General features: G+C 40.9%; 1 protein-coding gene across 6 annotated transcripts in view; it reads right to left on the reverse strand.

The window, feature by feature from the left end:
- Positions 1-13,753, reverse strand: part of nid2a (nidogen 2a (osteonidogen)) — a 128,810-nt gene that overhangs the window by 27,413 nt on the left and 87,644 nt on the right. For 5 of the 6 annotated variants that reach the window (XM_063048759.1, XM_063048751.1, XM_063048741.1 and 2 more), the window contains 6 exons: positions 12,912-13,148; positions 12,199-12,450; positions 10,955-11,191; positions 10,237-10,488; positions 5,227-5,466; positions 885-1,130 (listed from right to left, as the gene is read on the reverse strand). In XM_063048759.1, coding sequence (XP_062904829.1) covers positions 885-1,130; positions 5,227-5,466; positions 10,237-10,488; positions 10,955-11,191; positions 12,199-12,450; positions 12,912-13,148 — 1,464 coding nt within the window. The remainder of the gene's footprint in view (positions 1-884; positions 1,131-5,226; positions 5,467-10,236; positions 10,489-10,954; positions 11,192-12,198; positions 12,451-12,911; positions 13,149-13,753) is intronic. The other variant, XM_063048769.1, reaches the window with a different exon arrangement.

Below are 13,753 nucleotides of genomic sequence, written 5' to 3' on the forward strand. Positions count from 1 at the left end.
ACCTCAAACGTCCAGTTCTCTATATCATTTAACTATGAATATTCAGCATCAGTTAATTAATGTAAGGTTTATAAAACAACATGTCTTTGAAAATGTGACAAATATGCATTTAAAGTACAGTTACTTTTAGGGACAACTTTATTCAGTCATATATAGTATCTATTGGTATTGTTGTGACAGTGACCTTTTAAACATCTCTAAGTTACCATCAGCACTCTGCGTAAATTCCTACAGATTGACTGGCAAGATGAATGATCAAATGTCAGCAGCTCTGACCATGTCACTAGCTCTGCTTCCCTTATAACAATGAATCACGTCTGAAGATCCAGTCACATAACTTGAGAGCTTGATATCAGGCTCCCAAAACTGATACACTGCTACGAGCCCCCTCAGGGCAAATGTCTGCCAGGTCACAGAGGAAAGGATTCAAGGATATTTTCAAGGTGACCATGACAAGAAGTGTAACATCCCCACTGTTTGGTCAAAACAGAAGATGAATGTTTAGCGTGGCACAGAGTACTTCAAGACCATGTAGTGAAAGCACAAAGAAGCCCAGAGTAAACAACAGCAGCATCTGACTTCACCACCTACTGGCTGCTGTCCCCACCTACGTCAGACTCTGCAAGCCTCACGTCAGCTTCATCAGTCAGCTCAGAGTTTGGAGTGGAAGCATGTCATCCTCGAGAAAGGGGGTTATAGTACAAAGTCTGGATTTCAATAGCCTATTTTTGTTATTTACAGAATTTTAAATCACAAGTGGTTTGAAGATTACTATTGAACTTATTCTGATGCCAAATTTGATGGAGCAATGGAGTGAGAAACCAATTATGTTTCCCAACAGAAATCATTACAACGCTCTCCAAAGTAAAATTGCGCCCACTCACCTGGCTGCCCACATTGTGGATGAGCGCTTCCAGGAAGAGTCCGAGTCCCAGAAATTTCTCGCCCCAGTTCATCCACACACCAGCACTGCCCTGTGCTGCTGTGACATTGCAGAGGCTTGAAGTTGCCTTCGGCATCACACTGAGGGACGTACACACCGACAGCAGGTCGAGGTCTGCTCTGACTGAGCTCCGCCTGTACTTGATCCCGCAGCTCTACACAAGGTGGCTTTGAATTTTCCGTCAATACTAGTTAATCGCAAAAAAAAAACACAACACAATTTCAAATCAGCAGAAATGAAATATATTAATTATGGTATTACAACATCTATAATAATGCATGATTGTTTTTCATTCTTGTAACTTCATCACAAAATTAAAAATGAATTTTTTCTCCTACAACTGGGTCCAATAACAAATGAGTTTCAACCGAGATCTTCAAATGCTTTCTCTTTTACTGCCTTGTGGTTTTCGTCTGATACTGTGGTTATTTACCACACATGAAAATACACATGGAAGCTAAAGAGTAGGCCACTCAGCACTTCAAGTCAGCTCCATCAATCAATATTCTTTCAATAAAGTTTATTTTTTAAATAAAAGTTTGCATTGGTTTATTATTCTCACTTAACTGTTACATCTTTTCATAAGGTACAGTGAAAAGCTCATCTTGCATTCTGTTCATACAGATCAATTGATTACACAGTGCATTGACATAGAACCAGGTAAAATAATAATAGAATACAGAATAAAGTGTAAAAGTTACAGAGAAATTGAAGTGCAGTGAACAATAAGAAGTGCAAGAGCATAACAAGATAGATAGTGAGATCAAGAGTCAATATAATTGTACAACAAGCCCATTCAAGGGTCTGAGAACAAAGTGATGACTTGAGCCTGTTGGTATGGACTTTCAGGCTTCTGCCTGTTGGGAGAGGAGAGAAGGTCTGGGATGGGTGGATCTTTGATTGTGCTGGCTGTTTTACTAAGGCAATAAAAAATATTGACAGGGTCCAGAGAGAGGAGGCTGGTCTCCATGATGAACTGAGCTGTGTCCGCACCTTTCTGCAGTTTCTTGTGGTCACGTGCAGAGCAGTTGCCATACTAAGCCATTATGCTTCCAGATTTAATACTTTCTATGGTGCGTCAACAAAAATTGGTAAGAGTTGATGGTGTCATGCCAAATTTCTTTAGACTCCTGAGGAAGTAGAGACATTAGTGAGTTTTTTGGCCATGACATCAATGTGGCTGGACAGGAACAGGCTAGTGGTTATATTCAAAGTTCAAATAAATATATTATCAAATTATATACATGTTACTGTACCATATGAAACCCTGAAATTTGTTTTCTTATGGGCGTACTCAATAAATCCAATAACCATAATAGAATGCACATATCATCCGGAAGAAGATGGTGCCAGCAAACAACGCTACCAGAGGCAACGTTCTCCAGATAGACTACAAAACTGTTTCTTTCACTTCTTCTGTGTCTTCTTTTTTGTTTAATATGGTTCTGGTCCTTTTGGAGCACATGGTCTATAATTTCATGGCATGTTTTCAGGCAGATTGAACGATCTTGCTGGTCACAGGTCTCCAATCTGAAGAGTTTTCCACAATAATGACGGATGCCCAACTAAATTAGCTACACTGACTTTTTTTTTCAACCACAGCACCACATTTTAATCAGCTGTAACTTCAATCTTACATTTGTGTCAGAAAGTTCAAGGTGACTAATACAGTACTAGGGGAGAGGTGTAGTGTCAGACGTCATGTTTCTCAGATTAGATATCAAACTAAAATCTCTTAGTATTGTGTAGATGAAGGATGGTCAAGGTGTTTGCCAAATGTTCTGAGCATGCCATTGCTTGGAAAAGAGATGACCTGGTTTGAAGAATTTTGTTTGTGCGCAGTGGCCGTATTCACTCCCATATTACAACAGCAACAGTACTATAAAGTATGCAAGTTTATTGTAAAAACACTTATTCCAAGATCAACTCGTGCTATATATGTTTCTACTTTTGATTATGACACTACATAAATGGCTTCATTCAAATTCTGACTGGCCTGACTGCCCACAAAGTGGTTGACCAGTCCCAGGTCCTTTACGGATCCCAGGAAATTCCTGCCCATTTTCATCCACACACCAGCAATAACCCATACCACTGTGGCACTGTATTGCCTTGTGGTTTTCTGCGTCATCACACTGGGGGACACAGACTCCAGTTGGATGATCAAGTCCATATTGGCTCAGTTCTGTTAGCACTCTCTCATGGTGCTATGCACAGGCACTCTTTGGATGTTCAATATATTTGAATAAGAAATTTAAAAAAACACACACACAGGCAGGAAACATTTATGAAACAAATGCAAAAATAATTCAGACTGGGTCACTGCATGGTCATATCTATCCCAGAAAATCACAACGTATGACAAAGCTCACATCCACTACTCTAAATTTATTGTTAGTTACTTTTTCTGTATCCTGTACCTATCAGAACCCACACTTACAAGTCAGGTACAATTTGTTGCAGACAGAAACTTAGATTCCAGGCTCAGTTGTTTGCAAGTATACTTACACCAGAGTAGATTACAGTATGTGAAAGTTAAATGACAGCAATTACATAGAACAGTACTGCAGAGTACACATCCTTTGGCCAACAATGTTGTGCTGACCTTTTAACCTTCTCCAAGATCAATCTAACCCACCCTTTCACATAGCCCATTTTTTCATTTGTTCTGTTAATAAGAGGATTATTCCTGCTGGAGTTTAACTGGGAGGATGTTTGTTTGGGTATGTAAGATTCATTTCTATGGAATTTACAAGGGATAAAATCCTTTGGAATATAACTAATTGTAAAGAAACAAAATGAAATTAACAAACACACACAATGTTTGCAATGAGCAGAGTGGTTGAATTATCTTAACACAGTTTCTCAATTGCAATCTATTTTTTCATAAAGAACAACATTGTTCACATCAGCATTTCAGAGTAAAGACAAGCTGAATCAGAATCAGACTTATTATCACTGACCTATGTCGTGAAATATGCTATTTTGGGGCAGCAGTAGAGTGCAGTACATAAACAAAGAACCTAGAACATAGAGGTCTACAGCACATTACAGGCCCTTTGGCCCACAATGTTATGCCGACCATGTAACCTACTCTAGAAACTAGCTAGAATGTCCCTAGCACATCGCCCTCTATTCTTCTAAGCTCCATGTACCTATCTAAGAGGCTCTTAAAAGACCCTATTGTATCCACTTCCACCACCGCTGCTGGCAGTGCATTCCACGCACCCACCACTCTCCGTGTGAAAAACGTACCCCTGACATCCCCTCGGTACCTATTTCCAAGCCCCTTAAAACTATGCCCCCTTGTGTTAGCCATTTCAGCCCTGGGAAAAAGCCTCTGGCTATCCACGTGATCAATGCCTCTCATCATCTTATACACCTTTATCAGGTCACCTCTCATACTTTGACCTGATAGAGGTGTCTAAGATGATGAGTCTTTTTCTGTTGATCAGTGTCAAAAAAGCCAAATTAAATCCACTGTGATTCAATGTTGTAAAAGAATAAAACATGAAAACTTCCTGGGAGTGGGGTGAATGCATTTTAGAGACACTGTATCTATATACTGTCTATATGTATATTGTCATGTCCATTTATCACGCAAGGGGAAAAAAAATCACACATAAGCCCTCATGCATTATGATATACTTTGGGCGTGTTATTCTTGATAGATCTATTTAGTGTCAAAGATCACTTGTACTCAATGGCTTATCAATAAAAAATAAACTGGATTTAAAAACATTATAAAGATATGAAGATCTCTGGAATACCTGGTAAGCTAAAGAGAGAAATATTTTAATCAAAGGAAGTTAACTTGGTCATTTCTCATAATTGTTTCTCAGTTTCAATCCCTTTTCTCTTTAAGTCTATTTGCAAAGCTTAATTGACAAAAAATTATCCAAAGCTGAAAACTTGAATTAATGTTTAATTAACTTAGAGAACAATGATGCCAAAGAAAATAAATGAATGGATGTAAGGGTTGGCGAGAGTGACTTATAAGAAAGATGAAGAGGATTAGATGGGTGACATAATCAAGAGAGAACCCAAAGATCACAACTGAAAATGAATGTAATTAATGCAGTTATTTTAGATCAATAATAGTTCGTGTAGTGCCAACTGCACTTTGCAACTAGAAATGCTAAAATTAATTGTTTTCATTATGATCAGTTTGTATTATGTACTGGTGGTTCATCAAGTTTTTAAATCAGTCTCAACAAAAACAATTTGTTAAGCTTCTTTTTTTTTACACACAATTGGAAAGGTGTTTTAAAATGCTGACTGACCCGGCTCCCCACAGCGTGGCTGACCAGTTCCAGGGGCTGTCCTCGTCCCGGGAACCTCCTGTCCATTCTCGTACACACACCAGCAGTATCCTGTGCTGCTGTGACACTGCATCAGCCTGAACTTTCCTTCTTCGTCACACTGAGGGATGTGGAGTCCAACGAGAGGCCCGCGCAGGCTCACCTCTGCTTGTGTCTGTTCTCGCTGCTGCTCACAAGCAGACTTTGAACGTTCATTGGCCACTAATAAAATAGAATGGTTTTGAAACAATTTCTAATAAAAGTTGCAATTCTCTCAAAGAGCCTCTGTTGACATCACTTCTATTAAACCTAGAGGGGGCCCTGTGGGCTAGAAATTTTGCAACCGCCAAGGTGCATTTAATAGACACAAGGTATATTGACAAGGCAACCTTGATATAGGAGTGCCTTGGGCAAGCATTTCTAAAATAACCAGTCCAAGCTCTCCCAATACTCTCAAGGGGAACTGCAAGAGGAATAACTCCATTCAGTGTGCCCCAGTGGAGCAATCTCACTGGTGTATAAAAGCAACTCACACCAGGAAATGACCATTTAAGTGTTTGGAACATATATTATAGAACAGTACAGCACAGGAACTGGACCTTCTGCCTAAATTGCCTGCACCGAACACAATTCCAAATTAAACTGCATCCCTTCTGTCTGCAAATGATCCACTTCTCTCCATTCCTTGCATAGTCAGATGTCTAGCTAAAAATCTCTTAAACACCACTACTCTATTGTACCTGCTTTCATTACCACAATGGAAGGAGACGAAGCTAAACAAAGTAGCCATTACCATCTTCTTTCTGGAAAAATCAATGGCTTTCTGTAACCTAATGTGGAAAAGCAGCTATATTAGGTAATTTCTCGGCAACTCAGTTTACAGGAGAGGAACCATCCTTGAGCTAATGATTTTTAGTTCCAATGCATCTCACATAATCCACCACCACAGTTCATCTGTATTTCATCACACCCAACGCAGTTTATAATTTCATTACAGGCATAACTGTCAAAACTTTAATAGGGTTTCTCAGTACAGTATCGTTATTAAATATTTATTCTGAATAACTTATAGCAGGGGAATTTTGAAAAATCCTGAAGAAAACGGAACAGCAAGTCAGCTGTCGGAGGCTCTGTACTCGATGAATTGCGCTCTCCCTCTCTCGTTGGAGGGCGAAAGATTGTTGCCGATTCTGCGGGCGGAGAACTTGGGCGGAGTGGGGGAAGGTGGCGCGAGAGATTTTTAGCACTGTAAATCAGTGAGTTGTTTTGTTCTGTCTCCCCTCTCACTGTGAAAGGGGACACTTCCCTTTCCCTTTATTGGGGAGAGAGACAGCCTGTGGCATGTCGAATTGTTGGGTGAACGAACAATTTTGCTGTCCTTCAGATCATGGTCTTTCTTGAGGACTTTGCTGTTTTAGGTTTGGTGGGTGGAGGGGGCTGATGCTTTTTTTGCAGAAGTGTGTGGGGATGGGGAGGAGGAGGGTCGTTGCTTTGCTGCTGCATGTGCGTACAAAAGATCTTTGGGGGTCTAACGCTTTTTAACTCTCACTCTTCTGTGTTCATGGATGTCTGTGAAGAACAAGAATTTCAGGATGTATATTGCATACATTTCTCTGATATTAAACAGAGGAACTGAACTATTGAATTTTCACCCTGCTCTGCAAGGGAAGAGAAGTTTCATTCACAACATGTGACCATGCAAAACCTTCCTATATTACATTGTAATTGTAACAGTCTGAACTGATAACAAAATATTTTGTCACAGGATGTTTAATAGAGAAAAAACGCAAGAAAGTCAGAAAATATTCAGTAAAACTTTAGAAAACAGGTGTCCAGTACTGTCTGTGTGCGTTTGACCTGTCTCTCTCTTTTCTCACTACTACCATTGGGCAGGGGGTGTAGGAGTCTTAGGCCCCAACCTTGAGTATTGTGAACAGTTTTGGGCTCCTTATCTAAGAAAAAATGTACTGGCATTACAGAGGGTTCAAAGGAGGGTCACAAGGATGATTTTAGGAATGAAAGAGTTATCATACAAGGTACGTTTGATAGCTCTGGGTCTATACTCACTGGAATTCAGAAGGATGAAGGGCGGGATCTCATTAAAACCTCTCGGATATTGAAAGGCCTAGATGGAGTAGATGTGGAAAGGAGCTTTCCCATGGTGGGGGAGTGTAGGACAAGAGGACACAACCTCAGGATAGAGGGGCATCCATTTAAAACGGAGATGCGGAGAAATTCCTCTGGCCAGATGGTGGTGAATTTGTGGAATTTGTTGCCACAGGCAGCTAAGGAGTCCAGGTCGTTGAGTTTATTTGAGGCAGAGCTTGATAGGTTCTTGATTGGAAAGGTTAGGGGAGAAGGCCGGGGTGTGGGGCTGAGGAGGGGAAAGAAAGAAGATCAACCATGATTGAATGATGGAGCAGACTTGATGGGCCGAGTGGCCTGATTCTGTTCCTGTTTCTTATGGTCCCATGCCGCCAGGTTCGGGAGTATTGTTGCCCTGTGGCCGTCGGGCTCCTGGACCCGCTTCACTCCCCTCAGCGCTGGACTGGCTTCACAGCTGTGGACTCACTTTCAGGAACTCTGCAGTTCATGTTCCATGTGCTATTTGTTTACTGTTTTTTAATGTTTGTGTGATTTGTCCTCTGTTGCATGTTGGATGTGTGGCAGTCTTTGTTGTATGTGGTTTTTCCTCCGTGTTTCTTTGTTTTTTCTGAGGATGCCTGCAAGAAAATGAATCCCAAGGTTGTGAATGGTAGACATACTTTTATAATAAATGTGAACTTTGAACTTTTTAAGGGGGCTTCATTCTTTATCTACAAATGCTCCATCTTCAGTTCTGAAATGCTTTGTTGCACTATCTACTTACCTACAGTATACATTTCCAACTCTTGGGTTTAAGAGATAACAAAGTTTTACAAAGTCTCACTCAGTGGTGAGTTACTTTGATGACAGCATGGATGCCAGCACAACAGCTGTGGAAAAGGGCAATCCATTGACATAAATAATGCAAGTGGTATTCCCAAACAATTTACAATAGATCAGACTGACAGCTGAGAGAGAGCGGATGCAGTCAGAAGAAGAGCCAGACCTGCTGACTATGGGTGTGATCTGGCTATACCAGCAAAGTCAGCTTTAATCAGTGGTTTAAAGCCAAACACAATCATAAGAGACAACTGCTGCTCAACTTATTCATTATTATGCTAATCAACTTTTATGAAAACACAAATACTTCAAGAGTCTCTCTACAGTAATTAGAGCACCTTGGAATTCCGCATTTTTGCTCAGAAGTGGTCGTTAGACCTAATTATAGCCTTAACTGACCTATCCACACACAGCGTGGTTGATTAGTTCCAGGGGCTGTCCTCGTCCCGGGAACCTCCTGTCCATTCTTGTACACACACCAGCAGTATCCTGTGCTGCCGTGACACTGCATAGGCCTGAAATTCCCCTCGTCATCACACTGAGGGATGTAGACACCAATGAGAGGACCATGTGGGCTCATCTCCCCTTGCGTCCATTCTCGCTGCTGCTCACAGGCAGACTTTGGATGCTCGTTGACCACTAATAAAATAAAATGGTTTTGAAACAAATTCTGATAAAACTTGCGATTCTCTCAAAGAGGCTGTGGTAACATCCCTTGTATTAGACCCATAGTGGACGATATCGGCTGGAAATTCTGCACTCTCAGAGGTACATTAAATGAACGCAAAGTGGATTGACAAGATCACTGTGTTTCAGGAGTGCCTTGGACAAGCATTTCTGGAATAATTGGTCCAAATTCTCTCGGCAATATTCCCAAGGGAATTGCATGGGGAATGACTCTATTAAAAGTGTGCCTCAATTGAGCAATCTCACTGATGTACAAGGACAGTTCTCTGCAGGAAATGACCTGTTAGATGTTCAGAACATCGAGCAATACAGTACAAAGCACAGGAACAGGCCCACTGGCCAAAATTGTCAGTGTCAAATGCAATGTCAAATTAAATCAAGTCTCTTACTGGCACATGATTCATTAAACAAATTTATAAGCAAATCAGTTTACAGGAAAGAAAGCAACCTTGAGCAAATGAATTTTAGTTCCACGAGTTTCATGTAATATTTTTAATTTATCACTGGAGTTGATCCGTATTCTATTGGTACTCAGTACTGTTTATATTTTCAACTTGCATTTTACTGCTTATTACAAGAATAACTACCAAAGTTTCTTAATAGTTTTTTTATGGTTCAAAATCTTCATTGTGTTTATTCCGAAGAACTTGTAGCAGGTAGAAGCCACATGTTTTTGTGCAGAACATTCTTATATTGTGGTTGTAACAATTTGAATTGAGAACAGAAGATTTTAAGTTACAGGATTACTGCCTGAGAAAAATACAAGAAATGTAGAAAATGTTCAGTCAAAATCGACACAAGAGGAGACATTTTTGAAGAAAAGGAACAGCTTTAAGGGGCTTCATTCTGTAATTTGCAAATGCTCCATCTTCAGTTTTGAAATGTTTTGATGCCTCGTCTACAAACCACATATATTTCTGGCTCTTGGGCTTAAGAGATACAGAAGTTTCATAAAATTAGAAACTTTCAATACAAGGTGAGTTCCTTTGAAGAAGAAACGGAAGGCAGCAGAACAGCTGTGGAAAAGACCAGTCCGTAGACATAAAGAATGCAAGAGGTATTTCAAAACAATCTACAATTGAACAGACTGACAGGAGAGACAGGGGGAAGCAGTCAGAAGGAGAGCCAGACCTTTTGACTATGGATGTGATCTGACATTCCTAGTCATACCTACAGGCCAGCTTTAATCAGTGGTTTAAAGCCAATCACAATCATAAGAGATGTGTTGTCCATATCATTCATTACCATGCTAATCAGTTTCTATCAACTATACCGGTGCTTTGAAAAATGCCAATGAGTCTCTCAACAATAATTAAAGATTTTTTAAGATCTTGTTTTTGCTCAATAGCGGTCATTAACTTAATTATATTCTTAACTGACCTGGATGCCCACAACGTGGTTGAGCAGATCCAGGTGCTGTCCTAGTCCCAGCAATTTCCCGTCCATTTTCATCCACACACCAGCAGTGGCCTGTGCTGCTTTGACATTGCATCGGCCTGAAGTTCCCCTCGTCATCACACTGAGGGATGTAGAGTCCCACCCGAGGTTCAGATCCAAATGCAGTCAACTCCGTTTGTAATCTCTCTCGTTGCTCTTCACATGCAGTTTTACGGCGTTCACTGGTTGTTAAAGCTGATCAAAATAAACAGATTGTCAAATACTCAAAGTAGTGCTTTGGGACCGGACCCAATGCCGCAATGTGACAGGGGAACAGTCAACCCTCTTGGGAAATAAAGCTGCTCAAGTAGGGACAGCACTGTGGAACAAGTTGTAAAGTGGTTATGGAAAAATATAGGGCTGGTCCACAAGTTAAAGGACTAAACTGGGATAAAGCTGATCGTGATACCAGTAGACAAGAACATGCAAAGGTTGATTGGGAGATATTGTTAGCAGGTAAAGGTATCACTGAGTTCCAAATCAGAAACTTCATTAATTAAAGTCCCTTTGAACTTCAAATGTTAACACTGATCATGCTGTTTAACATGCTGTGCGATGGCCCCTTGGGTGTTATGGTTGTTAATGCAAATGACATTTTTAGCTTCTATTGAATGTACATGTGATAAATAAATCTGAACTAAAATCCAATGGCCTCACTTACCTGGCACCTCACAGCGTGGTTGACCAGTTCCAGGTGCTGTTCTAGTCCCTGCAACCTCCTGTCCATTCTCGTACACACACCAACAGTATCCTGTGCTGCCGTGACATTGCATCGGCCTGAAGTTCCCCTCGTCATCACACTGAGGGATGTAGAGTCCAACAAGAAGTCCGTGCTGGCTCCCCTCTGCTTGCAACCGTTCTCGCTGCTGCTCACAGGCAGACTTCGGGCGCTCACTGGCTGCAGATCAATTCAAGAAGGAATCTGTTACTGAGCAACAGTGGAAATATTTTAAACTGAGCTGTGTCATTTTTCTTCTTGCTGACTGTGTTGTCAGTTTACAGGGCATCAGGCAAGCCAGCAGGTTGTGTGACATTGTGCCTGACGTGTTCAGCCTTTTGCTGCAATGGATGCTAATTGCTTGTGCAGAACAAGGATAAGCTGGATTGTCATTAAGGAGACAATTTAAATTGGGGTTTCAATGTTTTACATCTCTGTACGACTGAATGAGGAGAAAAATAAGAAACACAGAAAACATCCAATTAGAAGAGAGAAAGAAAGAGAGACAGGAAAAGCTGAAAATGCAGAACAGAGAAAAAAAATGACACAGATATATTTGATTTTGTGAGTCCATCTTAGACTTTTCTTAATTTTCCCTTTCGATTTAGACAGGTGCAATAAATAAAACAAACTTTGAATGTCTTGTTTTTGGAGCTCACATTGTGAAATATTTCTATTTGTTAACTGGGTGTGAGAAAGTCAGTTTATAGGGATACATAGTGTCATCAGCAGAATTCTTCTTCCCATAGATTTCGGGTGCAAGTTAAGGGGTTTAGATGGGATTTGAGGGGATTTGTTTTTGCAACTCAAAAAACACCGCCTGAAGAGCTGCTGGAAGTAGCTACTCCCAGAGTTTAAGAAACAGCTAAAAAAAAAAGTACTGTACTTGAATTGCCAAAGTGTAGAAAGCTACTGACCTAACACTTACGAATGGGATTCGTATCAGTAGGTACATTGGATAGAATAAACATGGTGGGCTGAAGGGCCTGTGCTGTAAGATGCTATGGGCCTTATTGACACTTCACAGTTATAGCTGACACAAGATGCCTGAATAAATTCTTCCAATGATAATCTAAGGCTATGAAAAACACAGACGTGCTTCTGCAAATCGCAGAATATTATCCTTTGTTATAAAATAAATTCCTTATGCATTGTAAAACAGTTGGTTTAATTTTAACCTGACTAACCTGGAAGCCCACAACGTGGTTGAGCAGATCCAGGTGCTGTCCTCGTCCCAGCAACTTCCTGTCCATTTTCATCCACACACCAGCAGTGGCCTGAGCTGCTTTGACATTGCATCGGCCTGAAGTTCCCCTCGTCATCACACTGAGGGATGTAGAGTCCCACCCGAGGTTCAGATCCAAATGCAGTCAACTCCGTTTGTAATCTCTCTCGTTGCTCTTCACATGCAGTTTTACGGCGTTCACTGGTTGTTAAAGCTGATCAAAATAAACAGATTGTCAAATACACTAAGTAGTGCTTTGGGACCGGACCCAATGCCGCAATGTGACAGGGGAACAGTCAACCCTCTTGGGAAATAAAGCTGCTCAAGTAGGGACGGCACTGTGGGACAAGTTGTAAAGTGGTTATGGAAAAAGATAGGGCTGGTCCACAAGTTAAAGGACTAAACTGGGATAAAGCTGATCATGATACCAGTAGACAAGAACATGCAAAGGTTGATTGGGAGATATTGTTAGCAGGTAAAGGGATCACTGAGTTCCAAATCAGAAACTTCATTAATTAAAGTCCCTTTGAGCCATATTTTAACACTGATCATGTTTAACATGCTGTGAGCTGGCCCCTTGATTGTTATGGTTGTTAATGCAAATGACATTTTTAGCTTCTATTAAATGTACATGTGATAAATAAATCTGAACTTAAATCCAATGGCCTCACTTACTTGGCACCTCACAGCGTGGTTGACCAGTTCCAGGTGCTGTCCTCGTCCCTGCAACCTCCTGTCCATTCTCGTACACACACCAACAGTATCCTGTGCTGCCGTGACATTGCATCGGCCTGAAGTTCCCCTCGTCATCACACTGAGGGATGTAGAGTCCAACAAGAAGTCCGTGCTGGCTCCCCTCTGCTTGCAACCGTTCTCGCTGCTGCTCACAGGCAGACTTCGGGCGCTCACTGGCTGCAGATCAATTCAAGAAGGAATCTGTTACTGAGCAACAGTGGAAATATTTTAAACTGAGCTGTGTCATTTTTCTTCTTGCTGACTGTGTTGTCAGTTTACAGGGCATCAGGCAAGCCAGCAGGTTGTGTGACATTGTGCCTGACGTGTTCAGCCTGTTGTTACAATGGATGCTAATTGCTTGTGCAGAACAAGGATAAACTGGATTGTCATTAAGGAGACAATTTAAATTGAGGTTTCAAGGTTTTACATTTCTGTACAACTGAATGAGGAGAAATGAAAGAAATATAGAAACCATCCAATTAGAAGGGAGAAAGAAAGAGGGACTGCAAAACATGCAAAACCTGAAAAGCCAGAACTGAGAAAAAAAAAGCACAGATATATTTAAATTTTGGCATCTTTCTTAGATTTTTCTTAATTTTCCCTTTCAATTTGGACAGGTACAATAAAGAAAAAGCGAATTTTGATTTGCAGTTACAAAATACACGTGGACTAAGATGTTAACTGTCCTGTGCTATCACTAGTGGGATCATCAGTTGATCTGCCACCTGTCTTCAGGAGTTTCGGCCCGCTAATGAACAAGACTCCCTCGAGGTGGTGGGCCA

Source organism: Mobula hypostoma, chromosome 1, assembly GCF_963921235.1.
Source record: "Mobula hypostoma chromosome 1, sMobHyp1.1, whole genome shotgun sequence".
In the NCBI taxonomy this organism is placed as follows: Eukaryota; Metazoa; Chordata; class Chondrichthyes; order Myliobatiformes; family Myliobatidae; genus Mobula; species Mobula hypostoma.